At 29.6% G+C, this 21801-nt stretch overlaps 2 protein-coding genes across 6 annotated transcripts; one reads left to right on the top strand and one right to left on the bottom strand.

Moving 5' to 3' along the window:
* Positions 1-6: 6 nt before the first annotated feature.
* Positions 7-19264, top strand: Traf4 (TNF receptor associated factor 4). 5 transcript variants are annotated; one of them, XM_083038113.1, is made up of 9 exons: positions 7-36; positions 624-716; positions 819-1046; positions 9082-9209; positions 15720-15824; positions 15904-16065; positions 16307-16624; positions 17084-17344; positions 17623-19264. In XM_083038113.1, exons 3-9 carry the CDS (start codon positions 1031-1033, stop codon positions 17974-17976), a joined length of 1344 nt encoding a protein of 447 aa, XP_082894239.1. In that variant the 5' UTR covers positions 7-36; positions 624-716; positions 819-1030; the 3' UTR covers positions 17977-19264. The 5 variants fall into 5 exon arrangements, with proteins under 5 accessions (XP_082894239.1, XP_082894242.1, XP_082894243.1 ...); XM_083038116.1 differs by having other exon boundaries at positions 9057-9209; XM_083038117.1 differs by lacking the exon at positions 9082-9209.
* On the bottom strand, positions 19187-20494 carry Psf2 (DNA replication complex GINS protein PSF2-like protein). The gene is made up of 4 exons (XM_083038118.1): positions 20034-20494; positions 19823-19931; positions 19588-19749; positions 19187-19478 (listed from the first exon to the last, which is right to left on the bottom strand). Exons 1-4 carry the CDS (start codon positions 20276-20278, stop codon positions 19434-19436), a joined length of 561 nt encoding a protein of 186 aa, XP_082894244.1. The 5' UTR covers positions 20279-20494; the 3' UTR covers positions 19187-19433.
* Between the last annotated feature and the right edge of the window lie 1307 nt (positions 20495-21801).

The raw sequence follows: 21801 nt of genomic DNA, 5'->3' as shown, positions 1-21801 counted from the left end.
CGTCGTGCCGGGCGGAACTCCGAGTGATTTAACCTGGTATATATTTTGTTTTATTTTAACTTGTTTCTTTCTTTTCTAACTTTATCGCCTTTATTTGATTATTTCTTCACTTATGACCAATCTTTAGTTATTTCCCGGTCCTTTCTTTGTTGATCTGCTTCCATTTCTAGTTTTTTAAAGAATACTTTTAAAATGTCTGTTACTCGATTTTTTTATTTCTCTCGAATTTAATCTAATTAATAGATTAATTTTTCGAAATAACCTTGAAAGAAATCGGATTACGTGTTTTAGGCCGTTATTATATATATAATATATTTAATATTTTTTATTTTAATAATAATTAACAATAATTGTTCATTTTATAATATTAATGTATTTAATTTATTATGAGCAGTCTACATATTAACAACTTTTTTTGAAAAGTTTTTTTTTTATTAATTACGTATTATACGCAATTTTTTCCGCCACCTGCTCTTTTTCATATGTAATTCTGCTCTCCTAAATATTTGACAAGTAGTTTCAGTCTTTTATTTTCTGTAATGCTATTGCGGGTGTGATACTATATAGCTTTCTTATCGCTCTCTCTATCTCTGGCATTTCCCAGCACCTCCTATATGTTCCAGCACCGCCAACACGTTCACCTGTCTACCGCCACCTGCTTTTAACTACACATGGCGCTCGCACGGCACAGTTATGTGTACATGTTCTGCAGTTAAGTAAGTATAATATTCTCCGAGGGAGACTTTATAGTACGCCCATATAGCACACGCACGTAGTGGGGTCATGATTTTTTACTATACTATATATGCTTGTTCCAGCTAGCAATACAAGACCGCCCGCGGTTTTGTGTAGTCAACGTTACGCTGTCATTGACTACGGTCGTGAAATCGAGTTGACCTCACAGTTTTGATAAGCGGCGTTTGAATATCGGTAGAAGGATGCCGAGGAAAGAGGTCCATCCGCTTGTCCACGATAAGGAATAAAAGTTCGACGAACTCTGAACGGGAGAAGCATTATTGGCGGACGCGTGATGCTGTTATTTCTCTGTAAGTACTCTTGAAGATATTTGCATGTCGCGAGCATTTCGTAAAAGATATATAGCTCTCGACAGCACAGAGAGAGAGAGAGAGAGAGAGAGAGAAAGAGAGAACCAAAGCACAATCGCGTGGTTTTGAATCTGCCGCCTTAAAACTATCCGTATATTATATATACATATATTCACGTCAGTCTTAAGATATATATAGATGCAAAAAGTTTCAAAAATACAGTTTGAAAGATAAAATTAGAATAGATAAATTAAACATAAATTTTTTAGAACACAACAAATATTGAAGGTAAATTCATTTTTAATCAAACGTGAAAAAATCTGTGATATCATATTGACAAACTAAAACTGACGCGAAAACGCTTACTAATTTGCGACATAATAATTGCAATTTGTTGATATTGGATATTATTAAAGAAGATTGTTCCTTATTCATCTCGACGATGCCTGCTTTTAATTTCTTGACGCAAATAAGTGTATCAATCAAGTTTGCGATCAATACAATTATTTTTATGTAGAAAGTATATAATAAATTATATAGCAATTAATAATGGTATATATAAAAAAATATTTATTCGCTTCTCTCTCTCTCTCTCTCTCTCTCTGTCTCTAATATATTTTTTATTGATTATTGATTTGATATTAAGTCATATATATAGTATTTTAAGTCGGTTATTCTTTAATACGATCTGAAGTATATCTTTTTCTCTCAGTTTTATTTCTAATATACAATCTTAACAAGGGATTAAGACTATTAAACAATTTGAAATTGAACGGAAAATAAATAAATAAATAAATAGAAAATTGTCCATTTGCCGTCTGTTTGAGAAATGGAATTTTATTTTTTTATAAATTTAATTTCGAGTTTTATGAATTAAATATATAATATGAGTTTTATGAATTAAATATATAATATGTAATTACAATTCTAGATAGTACATATTCCTAAAAGACGTTTAAAAACCGACTTAAAAACTTTTTATCATTCTTTAGACATCTCTTTATGTCTTTTGATGATATTTATGATGTAATATAACGAAATAATAACGAAATAATATGTATCATATTATATTTGTAAGTAAGATATTACAACTAAAACTGGTAGTTATTTACCGGTGATGCAATATTTTCTGAATATTCTATATAATATTAATATAATAATTTACTGTTCACTGGGGTATTTATTATTCAGACAACAATAGAATCTCATGTGTCGACTTTTCCATAAAAGTCGATTTTATTCCTTTATTTTCCCTTAATCTATGTGTCGGCAGTAGTATGGATAAATAATAAGTACAGACGAGTATAGAAATAGTCTGTTTTATTAATACTTGAAAATAAATTTTTTTCGTAATATTTAGATGAAAGCCTTAGCATTTACATGGTTATTTGTACGATTAGTAATTGTTTCCATGCTTGCAAGGAACGAAAAGAATAGAATATTTTGTATATTATGAAATTATAAATGTGGATGCACAAGGATGGGCGATATTCAAAAATAAATCAATGTTTCAAAAATCGATTAAAAGAAAAAAAGATCGTAAAAGTACATTATATTAATAAAAAACATTTCGAAGTGTTAATTAATAGTTTTATTTTCTTTTTAAATAAAATTTTTTTTTTCTTTGTTCTGATTGCTTTTAAGCTTTCATAATATCAAGTCGAACGTTATTATCATTCTCGTTAGCAGTGCATATGCGCGATTCAATATTTACAACATGAAAAATTGAATTTGCATGCATACTTTTTTATTCTGTTACTTTTTCTAGCTAATTTATAAACAATTTAGTATTATATAGTAGATTATATTATAAGGTATACTTATACTATTTAGTATATACCTTATAATATAATCTATTGTATATAATCTATGATATAATCTATAACATATATATACATATATATATATAATAATATTATTTATATTAATATTATTTAATATACTATATGTATATTATATTTAATATTATAGCTTATATTAAATTAATCGATTTAAAAAAATTAATCAATATGACGATGTTGAGTTAAAAGAATCAAATATTTGTTAATTAAAAAAAAGTTAATTGATTATTTAATATTTGAATATTTAAAATATTGATTAATCAAAAGCAGCAATTGATTATTTTAATTAATCAAGAAATATTGCCCATCCAACCATCCCTATAGAATACACATGTATCGTTTATGCATCCGACCGTATGTGCACGCGTATTATAATATAAGAGCGGAAGAATGATCATCATTCTCTCTCTGTCTTTCTCTCTCTTCCTTCCTCTCTTTTTCTCCCTTTTTATACTGATCAAATTGGGCAGTAATGTGCCGTGGTTCAATGTGCAGCTGCTGCTATCGGGCGCATTTTTTAGAACAAGGTTAACAGCTGACAGCTGCATTTTCGGAACAGTAATTTTAATTTTCTGGCTGAGTGTTCGGTTGATAATTATAACGATTCTAAATGAAATCGGGGCTATAAAACATAAAAGAAAAGAAAAAAATAACATTTTATACAATAGGCTTCATGCAAGAATATTTACCCTAAAATCACTGATATATTGCATTGATATGATATTCTCTTACAAAATTAGAATTATTTTCATCTTATACATTTTCAATTAGTTTTAACAGAAAAAGCATACTTATTAAGATTACTTATGAAGAAGAATATCATGATGAGTATCGATTGTAATCGATGTGATTTTGATATTGAAAGATTACGTATACTAGTTTATTAAAAATATATTTAGAATGATATAAAAATAACTCTACTAAAATGTTTAATTAATAAAATCAGAATACTCTATGAATATGTGTACATAAATATATATATATATATATATATATATATATATATATATAAAATGAATATATATGAAAAATTGACTACAATTTTTAAAATAAACATTATATAAAAAAGAAATTATTATTATATAAAAAAAGAAAAAAAGAAAGAGAGAAATAAATGAAAAATGCTTACGTATGTACTGAAATGACTTTTGCATCGAAATATAATTCGAAATATAAGTATTTTTTAATAATCTGTATAATAAAGAGCAAACATCATACATAGCCGGAAATATTTTTAATGATACGACATTTAAACTGGAAAAAGATTCATTCAAAGTGGATAATATATATATTGCATCTCTCTCTCTCTCTTTCCGATATCACATTGTGAAGAATCCATTAATTTATCTAGTATATTCAAGTGCTGCGAAATTCTCCTTTCACTTTGCGACACCAGTTTTTCATTGCGCTTCTACTGACTATACTTTTACGTCAATTACACAAGCATAAGTAATCGTAAGTGATCGCAGAAGTCCAAATGCAAATATAAGATATTAATTTGTCAATTCTTTGCTGAACTCGAAAAAAATAAAATTATTTCTACCACAAGTTATATGTTTCTAAAAAAAATTAAAAGTTTAGAGATGATAAAAACATCAAATTATTTTCTCTTTCTTAAATAAAATATATATGTTATTGTTTAGTATTCAATAGATAGTCAATTGATGTAAAAATCAGACTTGTCTGAATGATATTGAAATGGAAACAAGATCTGCCATTACATTTTAAGAAGATATATATATTATGACTCTTTCCAAATAATATATGAGGAATAAAATAATATAGAATAAGAAATTAAAATAAAAAATAATATTGCGTTGTGTTTTTCTGTGCTATTATATCTAGAATATATCGAATGACCATTACAGATGTGTTAGAAAAGCAGATGTAAAGCAGGGTAGGAAGTTCAGTTTTATATATACAAGAAGCAGCTGGTACAAACACAAATGCAGGCAGATTTCGCCTTAGAAAGAAGGACGTTTCTTTTCGTAAATGACAGTAGTGTAGTATTGATTTTTTAATGATTATATATATATATATATATATATATATATATATATATATATAAATTGATCACAACAATTTATAAAATTATTATTAATTATTGATTATAATTATTAAGTAATGAATTAATAAAATAAATGCATAAAGACATCTGTTGTTCTAATAAACACACTATCATCCAAGATAATAAAAAGATTAATGTTTAAAAGACGTAAAAGCAATTAAAAAAAAACAATCTTTTAGAAATGTCTTAGATTATATTTTCCTTTGCCATCTTGGATTTTATTTGCCATCATAAATTTACTATTATATGTAAGTATTATAAAAATTTGTAAAAAAATCAGTATACCAAGAGGTAGAAATTAAATGGCGCATAGGAGCTGAGAGGCAAAAGATACAAAAGAAAGGTTGCCAATCACAAGAAAAAAAAATAGAGAAAGATAGAGAGGAAGTGAAAGGAAGAGAAGAGAGGGAGAAAGAGAGAAAGAGAAAAGGAATGAGGGAAGAAGGGAGGGAAGGAAGAGAGTGGATAAAAGAGAGAGAAAGAGACAGAGTGAGAAGTTTGCAGCTGCTGTGACAGCTGCACCCTTCTCAATATTATTCCCTGGACAGAGTGTTTCGTCCTATCCTCCGCACATACGCTCGATCCCTCCCATCATCTTGCCAGGTGCTCCATGTATCATATGCAGCACGCTTCGAAAATCCCTCCTTTGTCCCCTCAACAGAGCTACATCTCTGAAATGTAGACTGCAGAAGGTGTGCATAAACTCAACGAAAATCTCTACTTCTCTTGAAGAAAAATTTATCCGCGTGGAGAATCTCGAAGATTGCTCTCGTGCACACATGGCAACTTCATGTACTCCATCTCTTTTGCTTTCGCAATTAAGGGCAAATGCATGCAAAATACCTCGATGAATGATCGATTAAGTGATATTGTTAGATAAATCTTCAAAATAATTTCATTACATATTTAAATATGAAGTATACAACAAGATTGAGGACATTCTTATTCTTTTTTACATTATTAATTATCAAGTCAAATAATTAATTTTTTTACAAAGAGAAGTATCGATATTTCTTGATTTTATATGCGAGAGATTTAAAGAGCCGATTACAGATTTTATTCTCTATTCTTGATGGAATTATTTAATTTAAATAACGGTACAATTTTATAATGTTACTAGAAAGCAACAAAAGATTTAACTTAATTTCATATTTGTAAAAAAATTAATATGTATATTGCAATATAACAATTACAATATGGAAACACCTTTATTTTTCTAAGAATTCTTCTAGATTTTAAAATATAAAAATACAGATTTATTTTATTTATTTTATCATGCATCATTTATTTACTTACTATGGTACATAAACATTTTTTCAATCCTTAATAAACAATTTAGGATCAATGGAAAATTAAACGAACAAAATTTTATTAAGCGACAGAATAACTGTCAATATATATTACAGCTCATACGTATTCTCAAAGTTGAGAAGTGATTTAATGAGCGGCGAGAGTAAACATTCAATAAGTGTAATGAATGCTTAAATATTTATTTGCTCATTAAACGATTCGGCTTCGAGGTATAATACCTGAAGCTGAGGCGCGATGTGAATCGTTTTTATAACTATTGAAACATATTAAGATTTAGAACTGTGGCCATTTAAGGTCCTGCGCACAATAAAAATATATTAGGAATAGGAATAAATATCAAATATTAGAAATAGGAATTTTTTAAGGAATTATTTTCTTTCAAAACAAGGAAACGAAATGGACTGCATGGAATAAAAATAAAATATTAAATATTAAATATAAAATAATATTCATTACATTTTTAAAATTTAAATGAATAGCGTCATTAATAAATGCTGCTCTGGAGTTAAAGGTTTTCTTACTATTTTTAATTAGAAACGGAAAAGTTTTTTCTAAAAGATTATTATATTTCTGATGTCATTCTGGTATAGTGAAAAAAAGAGATCATTTTTAAGTTCTTTCATCAAAATTGAAAAATCATCTGGATTATTTCTTTGTAAATTGATAGGTCGAACTCACCATCTATTTCTCCAAAATTTATGTTTTTTTTCTTCTTTAATATAAGTAAAATTTCCATTAATTGAAAAACACTAAATATGATAATAAAATATATTGCTCTAGAAATATACTTATACTATATTTGATATTAGCAGTGTCTCTAAATCTATATTATTTAAATTTATAAATATTTTATATTTTTTATATTTTATTCTTTTTCATTCTACGTTTAATTTCTACATATTCCTAATTCCTATTTTTAATATTTAATATTCATTTTTATTCCTAATATTTTCTGTATTGTGTGCAAGGCCTAAGAGCCAAATTATAAGAGACTTATACCATAATCGATTATTAGCGGGGTGAAAGAGAGGAGGAAGGAGATCAAGAAGAAGGCCGTAGCTAGATCCGGTCCGCGCACAGTTGAACGCACGGGCATATCGCGATATATAATTCCGGCAATGTCGTTATTCCCCTTCTCCACATTCTGCAAACCTGCAGTTAGCAACACGTGTCCCTCCTTTCTTGATCGAACCGCGTCTTCTAATACTAGTCAAGTTCTTTGCAAGTTCCGTTGTCGTCCATGGACGAGAACGAACGTGTTTCTGCGCGTGTCTCTTTTGTTTGGAGCCTATTTTTGCAGGATCCAAAATTACTTGTCTAAATTGTTCTTCTAAAAAGAAAAAAACATTTTTATTTTACACACACATATTCTTTCATTAATGATTTATCTTTATTTTTGGCAATGCTCTTCTTCCAGTTATTCTATTCTAAAACAAGAGTCTTGCGAAGACGGATCTAAAGATCAGCTTCACCAATTAATCTTAATCTTAACACTATGGTCCTTTATCTCTTTCTACATCTATAATTCTAAAGAAAAATTAAAAATTAATTAAATTGCAATTTACATTGATATTAACATATATCACCATAAATCTTCGAATCCCATTAAATTTTAATTTATAAAATAAATCGCTTATTCGTCCACGAAGAGAATTTTCTATTAGAATTCACCCTGAAAATCATGGTAATCGTGAGACAATATGATATGGAAAGAATTTTATGAGAATTTCTTTGATTAATATTTATCACAATAAAAAATAATAATATCTATCACAATAAAATATAAAATGTGTTTGATTAATTTTACTAAACTGTATAGTAATATAAAACTGTATAGTTTACTAAACTGGGTATAATAATATAAAATGTGTTTGATTAATTTTACTAAACTATATAGATTACCATGATTTTCAGGGTGAATTTGAGAAGAGAAAATTCTCTCTGTGGACGAATAAGCGATTTATTTTATAAATTAAAATTTAATGGGATTCGAAGATTTATGGTGATTCTTCAGAGTAAATTCTAAGAGAAAATTCTCTCTGTGTCGTAATTATAATCATTTGGTATCGAGAATTTCCATTTTTTTTTCGCGCAAAATTTTATAGAGTTATGGGATATACCAATTGCAAAATAATTAATATAATGAAAAACCTGGAGAAAATTACATTTGTGTCGCACACCATTCTTTATCTCACCAGTTTCTCTCACAGTCGCTTCAATGGCTCTTCTGGCCGCTCGTGACCGATTCCCCCTTTTTCTCCTTCTCTTCACCGCCTCTTCCTCTTCCTCCTCCACCATCGATATAACCACCACCACTATTCTATCATCGTCATCATTCCCATCGACACCATAACGCTCGGTCCAGAGGAGCTGCAGAACTAGTCGCAGCCTGCGCGTTGATCCATCAGAACGTTCTCTGTCTTGCACATCATCAAACTCTCAGGAAGTTTTTCTGATTAAAAAATTTGTTTATCAAGAGATTCTTCGGATACCAATATATAATTCGTTGCTTTGAGTATCACGGGTGTGAAAATTTCGTTCAAATTACAAAACCTTCTTTCTTGTGGAAAACCATCGCAAAAAGGACACAAAGCATATTATTTGAGTTTGTAAACACGGGTATTATAGAATTTGTATCATGCAACAAGAAGAAGGAATATAATAATGAATCTGTCTCTCCACAAAATTCATATTTGAATAGTACCAACGGCATAAGAATCGAGAAACATCTCGGTCTCCGCGAGTGACATTAGTGTTTAGACTTTAAAGATGGTGCGGGGTCTGTCGCAGTGGACCAAAACTTTGAGTTTTCCAGCCAGGGTGTCACCACAAAGACCTGTGAAAGAATTCAAAGGTTTTCACATAAGTCCCAGTGCTAGCCCCACGTCACCGCCCAGCCCAATCAACGACACGATGGATAAAGCACCTATAATTACTGACGAGGTAGACATACTTTTTTCATTTTCTTTTTATCTCGTTTTTTCAGTTTTTTTACTTTTAGTTTAACTTTCTAACGCAAAACTAGTATTTTTAATATTAATATTATTAAAAATAAATTATCAAATATTTTACATCTTCAGGATGTCTTTTGGATATCTTTTGAACATGTGTATGTTGTTAGGGATACAAGTTTTCATATTTTTGTTTGCTTATGTATAATTTGAAATATCTTATTCATTATCATAATAATGATAAAACCATATACATAACATTCGTCGATTATTATGAAAAATTCTATTTTCCCAATCATTATTTTAATATATATCATCAATAGCAAATTGCAAAAATGAAAGAAAAACAACATGTCTAAATACAGCAATGAAGAAATGTGGTGCTCTCGATATCAACATGATTTTTTATGAGAATATAAGTTTATCCCGTTGAGAAAATGTTGATATTCTGATAGATGCGTGCGCAAAAATTCTGTATGCAAACAGTTCGTCCTGACATTTCAATATGTTAGATGTTGCGCGAGCTCTCCAAGGTATGGCCTTTTCTTATTCGCATCCATATGATTCGTGGAATTTCGTATGCGAGTATGTGTATGTCCGATGCCGTCTCATTGGAATAAAATGCTGGCTGTAAATGTTTGCTGGCTGTGACAGGATGGCGGCAGCGGAAGCGTGGGAATCGAGCATGTAACAGATGGCCTCGACCGTTTTCGAAGTTATTCTACTTCTTCTTCTTTCGTTGCCCGACTCTTCCTTCGATTTGCTCGTATTCGCAATCTCATTTCGCCGATTACAAAATCGGCAATTGATTTACTAAATACTGGTGGTCATACACCACAAATATATTTCATGGTTTACTTAATGCAATATATAATTCATAAATTCATCTGGCTTATAAGCAAAAATTCTTGACAGAAGCCTGGGCAGCTATAAAGAAGAGAAAAATAAAAAGAGAGCAGTTTTCAAATTTTCGAATTGTAAAACCTTCTATGGTCCTCTGTTGGTTGCGGATGTCCGGAAATGCGAAATAATGTATAAGATGGTTACGAATATGCAAGCAAGTAATTATTGTGTGTAATATTATAGAAACTCGGTTCTTTTGCCCCCATCATCACCTCCTCCCCCTTTTCTTCCCCTCTTTCTTTCTCTCTTCCCACGACATTCTCCGGTCAGGCTACGCGCCGGAAGCGGCGCAGCTCTTTGTACGTGCTTTTTTTCCTCGCTCATTGTTCCATGTTCCATCGTCGCGCATTCCACGACATGAACTTCTCCATGCCGTTCGTGAACGAGAACGTTACGCTCCACGGAAACCCGCTACGAAAGGAAGTAAAATACGGGAACTTGATTCGTACGTTCCACGTTTCAATCTTAAAGTACGCACATTATATATCTCATTGTATATCGGGTTAAAACAACAATCGTTATCTTGTACAAAAGATATGCAAAAGACTTTTCTTTAGAAAGAGAAGGGCTGCTATTCTAGAAAAAAATCCAGCAAGATCCAAATCGTGTAAAATAACGAGATATTTTACACGATTACAATATCGTGCGATAATTGTCTAAATATTTTAGTTTGAATAATCGATAATTGTATTTTGTTTTCTTGTACCTCGCAATACCTTGTCCGATGGATGTGATGAGTTCTTTCTCATTATTATTTCTGTTCACATTTTCTCTCGAAAACTTTACGCCTTTCTTTAACTTCAAATTGTTAAGGGTTCGGACATTTTACAATGTTCCCAACCAATCAGAACCATGTAATTTCTTTCTTAACAACTGGAACCAGAGGAAGACTTATTAAACTTGTCCATCGTGAGGGTTGCTGAAGGTCACCAATAATAGACATATGCATGATTCAATCTTTTTATGTATGTACCCTTCATATGCGAAGGATTCAATTTAATTCCCTTAAATGCCCTTCAATTTAAAATTTATATTCCATATTATATATGTACTTGTATGCGAATTTGAGTTCATATAATCCGCTTTATAAGATTTATTTTTATTTCTATTTAACAGTTGATGGTCCGAAATTGGTCTGAAACATACAATGAATAATATTTAAGAAGGAAAAATAATTTGCGCACCATTTACTCGTGCTTGGTTATTAATTAGCCCATTCCCTTTTTACTTGAGAATATTTATTATCGAACTTGAAATGAAAAGTGTTTTTCGAAATGTTTAATTTCTGATGAAGCAATGATATCTTATTTTTTATTGCTTTAATTGCTTTGTCCACGTCATTTTATATACAACTTTTAAACTTTTAAAAAACGTAGCCTAAAGATTCTGATATTAAATATATAACTAACCGGAAATGGATTATTAAATTAGTTTCGACCTTTGTGGTACTCAATAAGTATGCTTGGACGACAAACTGTCAAGTGTTCGGATGTTGTGCAATGCTTTCAGAACAATAGCGACCAGCAGGCCTATTCTGTAACTTTTTAAGCTTGTGTTATAATTATAACGCATGCGTTAAAAAATTACAGAATAGGCCTGCAGGTATTTTTATCCTTAATAGAACTGGAGAATTGTCGCGATCAACTTTGGGGATTGAAGGTCATAAGCACTCTTTAAATTTACTCGCTGATGCTAGTCCAAGGACCGAAACATACATTTACAGAATTAATCAATAGACTCTAATTAGAATAAAAGAATCTACGGTTCGCTAATCGCAGGTTTTTAGCAGCCCAATTTTAATTAGTTAGATATTTTTAAACTTTTTATCTTCTGATATTTTGAAACTAAATATTATTATATTCTTATGAAAATATATAATATATAATTTTCACAAAAATAACTTTGCTGAAAAGTTAATTATATTAGAAAAACACTCACACAAAATAAATTATGTAATTATATAGATTGCAAAACATAATTTTTCTAAAATATAATAAAATAATAAATGTATAAAAGTATATCTCCTAATGTGAATGAGTTTTTTCAAAATTATATTAAATAATAAATTAATAAATATATATAACACTTTTATAATTTTCCAATTCAATGATATTATTGTTGCACTCAATAAAACGTACATCAGTTTGAAGTAACATATAGATAACGGAACGTGCGTTTAGTTATATCAGTTGTGTGAATTTATTACGTTTTAATTTTTAATACAAGATGAACCTTTTTGCAATTTTTTAGTATATTTAATTTATTATTTATATATATTTATAATATACATAAAATGTAGTTCGTTTAAGATTTGTGCGATGTTTTTAAGTAAACTTATAAGAAACTTATCTAAAAATATTAATTTACATTATTTTTAGATGGAAAAAGCGATTAATATTTCATGTATAAAATGTTTTTCTTGTCAAAATTTAGATATGTTCGATTTATTTAATGTATTCATATTTTTAAAGATATAATTTAAAATAAGCTTAATATCGATAAAAATGTGCACCTTTGTTCAATCTTGTTTAGGAATTGGGACGTTTACTAATATGAAATATGTAATAAAAATATGGATCTAAAAATACATATCTCATCTTTGCTGTCCCGGTATGATATTATTCAATTCGACTGTTTTTAAGAATGAGAAAATAATGAGCTCAACGCACGTCACGTCGTATGTTAATTTTCAACTATTTGTCAAGGTCGTACGTATACAAATTCGAAAAGAGAACGTTGTTCAGAGTACTAATTCGCAATAAAATTTGTTGGAATATGCGGTCTTCGAGTCTGGGAGAAAAGATTATAATCAAATTTGTAGCTATCATTATCAAGTCAAGCTATGTTAAAGATATATATATTCCGATAAATCAGAATGTTGATAATTAAAATAATACACACGTACACACAATAAGTATACATATATATATAAATAATCGGATTCGTAATTTCTTTAATGTAAAACTTAAAAGATAATAATATAATATAAAATAATGTCGTGTATAACTATATGCAACCTGAAGAAACAATATGAACTAATTATTAATACTAATATAAAAACATTTGTCTGTTACTATATCACGGAGTTTTTAATTATATCGTATATTTGATTCGTTGAAGCTAAAAAAAAAAATAAAAAAATTATGTCAATCGATGATGACATTATTATGAATATTGAAGATTGAATATTCAATGCTGCAAGATGCAAAAATAAGTGGAACATATGAAGATTGATTGTCTGTTATTTTATTGTAATATCATGCCCATTTGTATATTATTGCTATAGCGGGAATCTAATAACTTGGAAAGTTTCTTTTTATTAGAAAAAGAGGACTTAGGAATGTAGAAATTTCTGAACCTATTAACTATTATTATTATTATTATTATTAATACTATTACGTTTTTGTGTATTTAAAAAATTTTAAAATTATTTATAAAAAATATTAAAAATTGTTGAATTAATTAAAAAAAATTTTATGTTATGATATACTGCATTGATGTAAATTTTAAAATATCTAATATTTCAAGTTCTTTCAAGAGCAATCTAGAGGAAGAAGACAGGTTCGTCTCTTTCACTTCTTTTCTGTTATTTATATCTCGCCGCTAACAACTAGCTGGTTGCGTTAAGTTCCTCGACCTTGCCGGTCGTGCAAGTTTCTGCTTGCGATCATCTCCGAACGTGCTCGCATACGTATTTAAGCCGGATGCATTTGCGTATGTTAGTATATATAAAGATTAGTCTCACGATTCCTTTTCCTGAACCAAGGAGACCGAAGTTTCAAGGAAACAATTTCGCCGAATTAGTCGAATGCATTAAAGAAATATGAAATTGCATAAATTTGCAACGATGTACATATTAAACATATTATTGTACCATTAGAACTATCATATATTTTTTACACAGTCTTCTATCAATTTTTATTAGTTTTATATTAATATATTTTGGCTATTCTCTATTATATGTATATTTCTCTAAACGCTCAAAAATATTCAAAATGAATGTTATAAATTATTTTTTTGAATTTTTACATATTCTATCCCGAATGATAAGAACTTTATTATTGCTATAAGCTGATAATATTAAAAATAATACTTGACATTTTATTTATCGAAATGTGATTGGACTGTAAATGGTCTCTGTTAACGGGATCGTGACCGTGATAGAAGAAAGGTAAGATGAAGTAGATAAAATGACGAATTACTAACTTTTCTAAAATAATAATAAATGACGAATCGATGCCCAACTATCATTATATAGAGACTTTTCATAATAATAAATAATCTCTTGTAGTTTTATTTAAATATATCAATGAAAATAGATAATATATATATATATAATAAAATATAATAAAATAATAAAAAATAATATAATAAAAATAAATAAAAATAATATAATAAAAAATCTGTTTTAAACTATGTAATTTTTTGATTATAAGACATGACAATTATATAATAAATACTTTCACTACATTTTATGAAATCTCAACAAAGTATAGCTGAAAACAAATATAGTAATATATTTTTAAAATTTAGATATTAGGTAAACATTAATACATATAATGTAATTTATAGGCTTATGCCATATAAAATAAAACTAAGTAGCTTTCAATGTGCTTTCAATACAATGTTTGATTCCATGTAATATTTGATTTTATTTAAATTGATTTTATAAATGTTCCTAAATAATTAAGAATTATTTTTGTGTTGCTTTTAATTTAATCTTATTTTAGTTTTAAGTCATATAAATAATATTTTTTGTTCTATTTTTATTTTCTTTCTATTTATGCGTCCAAATATTATTACATTAAAATAATATAAAACATTTATTACAATAAATTTTTTTATTCATAAAATAGTATATTTTTAATCTAGCTTGGCCTTTCATTATCTTACTCACTACTGAAGATTTTTTTATCCACATATGACAGCAAAATAACGAATTGACGTTTTTAAAAAATTTAAATTTATTTATTAATTTTACAGATGATATAAGCAAGGTTTTAGTAAATCTGAAAAAAATAGATCATTATTTACATGTCATTATAGAAATTAAGAAAAATTGACATCTTTTACTTCCCTTTTTCCTACATGCTATATATATATAGTAGGATTTTCAATAGTGCAATCAATTAAGGATAATAAATGATCGCGACAATAGATTCAAAGTATTCTTAGATTACACCACCCACGTGGTTTTCAGTACAAGGCAACATCTCCCACAATGCTATACTTATTTGCTCTGTTATTTCGAAGAATCGGCTAACTATAGAGATCCGATAATAATCATCTATCTCTCATATGTAAATAGAGCGAGTTAAATTGAATAGAAAAGTCCTCTATCGTTTTGTTATCTTTGCAATAATTAAGAAGAAAGATATTAATTTAAAAAAATCGGAGTAGCCCAATATTACGAGATTATTGTGAAGGCACAATGAAGCATTCGGATTAATAAAAATTTAATTATGTATTGCATATAGTAATCATGTAACAGGATTGGCCGCATTATGATATACTTGCCGACAGTTTTTGAGTTTTATGTTTTGACAAACGGTCAAACAAACAAAAATAAATAATATCTTTCTGTTCTGATCAATTTCAGACTTTCCAAGATACGGAGGCAGAAAAGGCAATAATGGGTTCAGTCGTATACTGCATACATTACAAGGATGGCTGTAAATGGTCGGACGAATTAAGGAAGTTAAAGGTAAGATTATTTAAAATAAAACTTAATATTAGAAAGAATGAATCTCGACAGAGAAGTTCAAATCTTTCTTTTTTATCAGGCGCACTTGAATACATGTAAACATGATGCGGTTCCTTGTGGCAATAAATGCGGGGCGATGATTCCTCGTGTACTCATGGAAGACCATCTGAAATATACCTGCGCCCAACGTAGGGCTCGTTGCGACTTTTGTGCCAAAGAGTTTACTGGACATACTTTAGAGGTATAATAAAATTTACTACTAATTATATTACTAATTAAATTTCTCCGAAAGATCGAATTATTTAAAAAATTTAATTGGAAAATAATTTTATCGAGCAATATTAATTTTCTATTAATATATTTTTAATTATCTGCTTTGCGTGAAATATGGATATATTTCGTTCAGCAGTTTCTTATAAAAACCATTACTGTTATCTTGAAAAATCATTAGTTTTAGACTCTATAAAACACGATATTTATAGAAACACATGGGAACATGTGGCTACGAGCCTCTGTATTGCGAAAACAAATGTGGAATGAAGGTGCAAAGGAGACATCTCGGCCAGCACAAGTTAGGCGAATGTGCCAAAAGATTGGTCGCCTGTCGTTACTGTAACAAAGAATTCGTTTTCGATACGCTCGGCGCTCATCACACGAAATGCGGCCGATTTCCTGTTGCATGCCCTCATCGTTGTGAAACCGCGGTACTTCCCCGAGAGGATCTCGAGGTTCACTTAAAGGATCATTGCACCACGCATTTACTCTCGTGTACATTCAAGGACGCCGGTTGTCGCTTCAAGGTACTATTTTTTTCTCTCATATATTATAGTTTGTATCTGTTGTATAAGAGATAAGTAAGTCAAAATGAATTGGACAAAGCTTTTTTTTTCAAAATAGAATATTTAATATTTATAATAAGAGATTTATTTTTACAAAGATTTTAAGTCTCTTTTATCTTTTTACATATTTATACGCATCAGGCTTGGCCAAAGTTTATAAGATAAATTTATTGATTAACGATTATGATTATTAATTATAATGTATAATTAAAATTTTTAATTCTTATGAAATTAATCTCGGGCTTTAACACGTGCCGGAACTAATTTTATCGATTACTTGTAAAGATTAATATCAGATGTTAGAAATTTTGTCTTCGGAAAATTAATTTCGTTCAATTATTTACAACGTAAAGAAAAGCTATATATCTTTTCATATTTTTTTTTATGCTTGAAAAGCATTACATCATTTTTCTGTAATAGGGAAATAGATTTTCGCTCGATAAACATCTAGAAGAATCCGCAAAGATGCATCTAAGTCTCATGTGTAGTCTCGTAACGAAGCAGCAACATCAAATAACCAGTCTAAAATCAGCGATCAGCAAACTATCATTAAACTACACGGGCACACTTATATGGAAGATTACGGACTATGCCGCAAAGATGTTAGAAGCTAAAGCGAAGGAAGGAATGGAGCTCGTCAGTCCCCCTTTTTATACTAGTCAATACGGATATAAATTACAAGTATGTGTATACGAAATATTATTTTGAACAATTTTGTTACAGGAATTTTTTTCCACGTTTTGATGTATATTATCATTTAAGTAGCGGATACTTTTTTATTACATCTTGTATGTACTCTTAAATGTATAAGATAGGGTTCTTAAATTTGCTCATTTTATGAGTTTTCTTTAGCTTTAATGCGTTTCTTTCTTTCGCGCGTTTATATTGTTTATAGCTGAGACTAGGAAATTACAAAGTTTTCAAGTATCAATTCACTAAAGAATTTTTCGATCATACAGGCATCGATATTTTTAAATGGAAATGGAACCGGAGAAGGCAGCCACATCTCGATATATATAAAAATCCTGCCGGGCGAATACGACGCGCTTCTACGATGGCCGTTCTCGCACAGCGTGTCATTCACCATGTTCGATCAGACAGTCATCGCGGAAAAGGCTTGCAACATCGTGGAAAGCTTCATACCTGACCCGACGTGGAAGAATTTTCAACGGCCAAGTCGTGAACCAGATTCTTTAGGTTTTGGCTTTCCAAGATTTGTGTCCCACGAGATGGTAAAGAAGCGACACTTCGTCAAAGACGATACCATGTTTATTCGAGTTAAAGTGGATCCTAGTAAAATCGTAGCGGTTTGAAAACAAATGCGTTAATGCGATGATTCTATTTAAAGCATTACACATTTATGGTTACGGACTTTATATGTGATATTTTCGAGTACTCGCTTGGGCAAAGTATACAGTACTTATGTTGCTCTGAATTATGTGGCGATAATCCTAAACTGAAACCCTCAAGTGAGTGAAAACGCATTACGAAAATTGCCGCTCGTCTATGTCAAGACAATTTTGTTGCGTTTGTTTAGCTATCATTACAAATATTGCTGACATAATTCTTTGCTGGTAGAATTAATAACTTATTGACACTGCCAAATACGATGCATCAAAACGTATTTACTTATTCAATTTCTTTCTTCGTCTTTTTAAATTTATTGCGTATCATTTTTTGTAGTTGTTTATTGGTCAATTAAACACATGACTTTTTATATATATATTCTTTTTAAAACTTTTTTTAAAATACTATACTTATACATGACAAAACAAAAAAAATTTAATAAAATTTGATATTTTTGTACAATGCACACATAAAATATTTGTTTCTAAGTGTTTAGAATGACCTGCTTTACTTAAATTTTCAAATAAATTTTGAAAATTGATAAAAAACGCTTCATCGATGTGGTTTTATATAAAAACAAAGGTTTAAAAAGCAAATTTTTTCAAACTTGTTTTTATGCAAAAAGATATCGATTAAATGTATTTTTATCAAAATTTATGTGGAGCAGATTAAATTAAATATTTTTTCTTTTTTTCTATTATCGCCTTTTTTATACAACATTTTAAGATATGGATCATAAATAACTCGGCAAAAGGTTTATATATTATATGTTACATATGTTAGCTTTTTCATTATTCTATGATAGCTTGCGATTATATTTGCTATCTTCCTAATGATCTGTCATTCATATTTATAAGACTATATCTTTTAAAAATATCTAAAGAGTGAGAGCGAGGATCTTGAATTTTTCAAGACCTCATGGCCTTATAATCACATGACTGAGTTATTCTTAGGGAAAAAATCAAAGATTAATGATCTGTATTATAAGCTTAAAAAGTGTAAATATAAATGCAGAATGCCATACAATAATGAACAATGAATTAAACTAATTGAGACAGATTCACCAATGTAAATATGCACTTCTTATACATAGTGAGAATGAGAAATGTGATCGATATGCTAGTAATGAAGCGTATGTAATGAAAGTAAACTGGCTAATAAACCTGTTACATAATATTCATATGCAAAATATTTTTTATTTTTTGTGCTGTGTGTAAATCCAATATATGTGTGAGATTAATTTCAAATATCAAATAATATATATTTTAAGGAAATCTTTGAAGATAAAATAATAAATTAGATATTTTTAAGTAAAGATTTTTTTAATTGTATATCAATAAAGTATAAAAATTCTAAAAAAATTTCTCTGTTTACTGACAATATTACAACATATTATAAAAAAATTGAATACCTCTTTTCCTTTTTACATACTTCCGCTATATTGGGAATTAGTTTCTTCTATATTTGCCTGCACACAAAATAGAAACTAAATTATTTAAAATGACAATTATTGATATAATTATTATGACAATAATGTCATACATATAATAGTAATAAATAAAAAAATCTATGCTTACAGATTGTATTCGTAACATTTGATCTAATGCATGTGGCAGCAATGGACGTATACTATTAATTTCCATCGCAGTAAGATGATCCAGTCTTGCATGTACTCCCTCGCTTTTCACAAAAGCATCAACAGATGTACGCAATTTAGACATCCTTATATCCCATATGTCCTACAACAATGCAAACTCTGAGAATGCAATTTTTAATCCCTGCTTATTGTATTTTTTTGTCAGCTTTATTTACTTTCACTGATATCCTTATATTATCTGCATCAGATATATCGTCATTTGCCAGGCTCAGTAAAATTTGACTTTCGTCTATGTAATGATTACTCGACATCTGCGTGAACAACCTGCGTAAGAATTTTTCATAAATGAATCAACGTTGAAAACAAGATTTTGATTGACAGAAAATATATCAGTAAATAACGAATTTATAGTAAAAATTGACATACTTGGACATCTTTTCCATCTCCTTCCTTTCATTCAGACTTTCAATGTCCATCCATTCTTGGCTAATGATACGACACTTTTGTTTCTGCTTAAGACATACAGCGAGCCAAATCGGCACTTTGACAGGTAAACCGGCGCGAAAAGGTCCAACTGTGCCCGAGATCAGATAAATCATGTCCAAATTAAAGTTTGGCACTATGTTGACCAGTTGCTTCTCACCGAGAAACTCGACCTCGCTCGGGTCCATGTTTCATTCAGCTTCAATTCGTTTTAAATATCATTTTTTCTTGTCTATATGTTTATAATTATTTCGACAATTCACAATCTATTTCGAACGATCATAACCTGTTGAATCTGTTCACTTCATGGACGTAAACAATATTTCCTACGTCCATGGTCATATGACATTTAATTTCTCGATGGCATTGCCACTTCCTCAAATTTCGTGTTCTTAAGTTGTCATCTTTTTCTCGATGGCATCGGCGCTTCTTCAAATTTCGTGTTGTAATGTTATCATCTTTTTCTCGATGGCATCGGCGCTTCTTCAAATTTCGTGTTCTTAAGTTGTCATCTTTTTCTCGATGGGCATCCGTGCTTCTTCAAATTTCGTGTTGTAATGTTGTCATCTTTTTCTTGATGGCATCGGCGCTTCCTCAAATTTCGTGTTCTTAAGTTGTCATCTTTTTCTCGATGGCATCGGCGCTTCCTCAAATTTCGTGTTCTTAAGTTGTCATCTTTTTCTCGATGGCATCGGCGCTTCTTCAAATTTCGTGTTGTAATGTTGTCATCTTTTTCTCGATGGCATCGGCGCTTCTTCAAATTTCGTGTTCTTAAGTTGTCATCTTTTTCTCGATGGGCATCCGTGCTTCTTCAAATTTCGTGTTGTAATGTTGTCATCTTTTTCTTGATGGCATCGGCGCTTCTTCAAATTTCGTGTTCTTAAGTTGTCATCTTTTTCTCGATGGCTCGGCGCTTCTTCAAATTTCGTGTTCTTAAGTTGTCATCTTTTTCTCGATGGGCATCGGCGCTTCTTCAAATTTCGTGTTGTAATGTTGTCATCTTTTTCTCGATGGCATCGGCGCTTCCTCAAATTTCGTGTTGTAATGTTGTCATCTTTTTCTCGATGGCTCGGCGCTTCTTCAAATTTCGTGTTGTAATGTTGTCATCTTTTTCTCGATGGCATCGGCGCTTCCTCAAATTTCGTGTGGTAATGTTGTCATCTTTTTCTCGATATCGGCGTTTCCTCTAGGGAATTTTTAAAATCGCAATTTATGTTGTCATCTTTTTCTCGATCTTATGGCCAGGGAAAAAGAGCTAGACGAAGACTCCCTAGGGAATTTTTAAAATCGCGATTTATGTTGTCATCTTTTTCTCGATCTTATAGTTAGGGAAAAAGAGCTAGAGATGGCGCTTTCAGCGCTTCCTAAAATTTCGTGCTCTAATCTAACCTATATAAGGTCTGTTCGTTTCATGGACGTAGGAAATATTTCCTTTCATTTTCAAAATTTATTTTTAATGTAAATAAGAAGAGAAAAAATCATAAATAATTTAAATGCAAAAAAATAAATTAGTAAATAATAAAATGAAAATATTTATTGACGTAGAGTAAATCAAATTCAAAAATGTTAATAACTTTAGAACTTTAAAAAAGTCTAATTAATATATATATATATATATATATATATATATATATATATATATGTAGATATAAATAAACATCATAATCATACACATATATATTTGTTTTATTGTACAATATTAAGTATATTT

Source organism: Prenolepis imparis, unplaced genomic scaffold (assembly GCF_030444845.1).
Source record: "Prenolepis imparis isolate NDT839.2.m4 unplaced genomic scaffold, iyPreImpa1.0 SCAF_5, whole genome shotgun sequence".
Taxonomy (NCBI): Eukaryota; Metazoa; Arthropoda; class Insecta; order Hymenoptera; family Formicidae; genus Prenolepis; species Prenolepis imparis.
The sequence above is the reverse complement of the archived record's forward strand: the minus strand, read 5'-3'. Positions and strand labels throughout refer to the sequence as shown.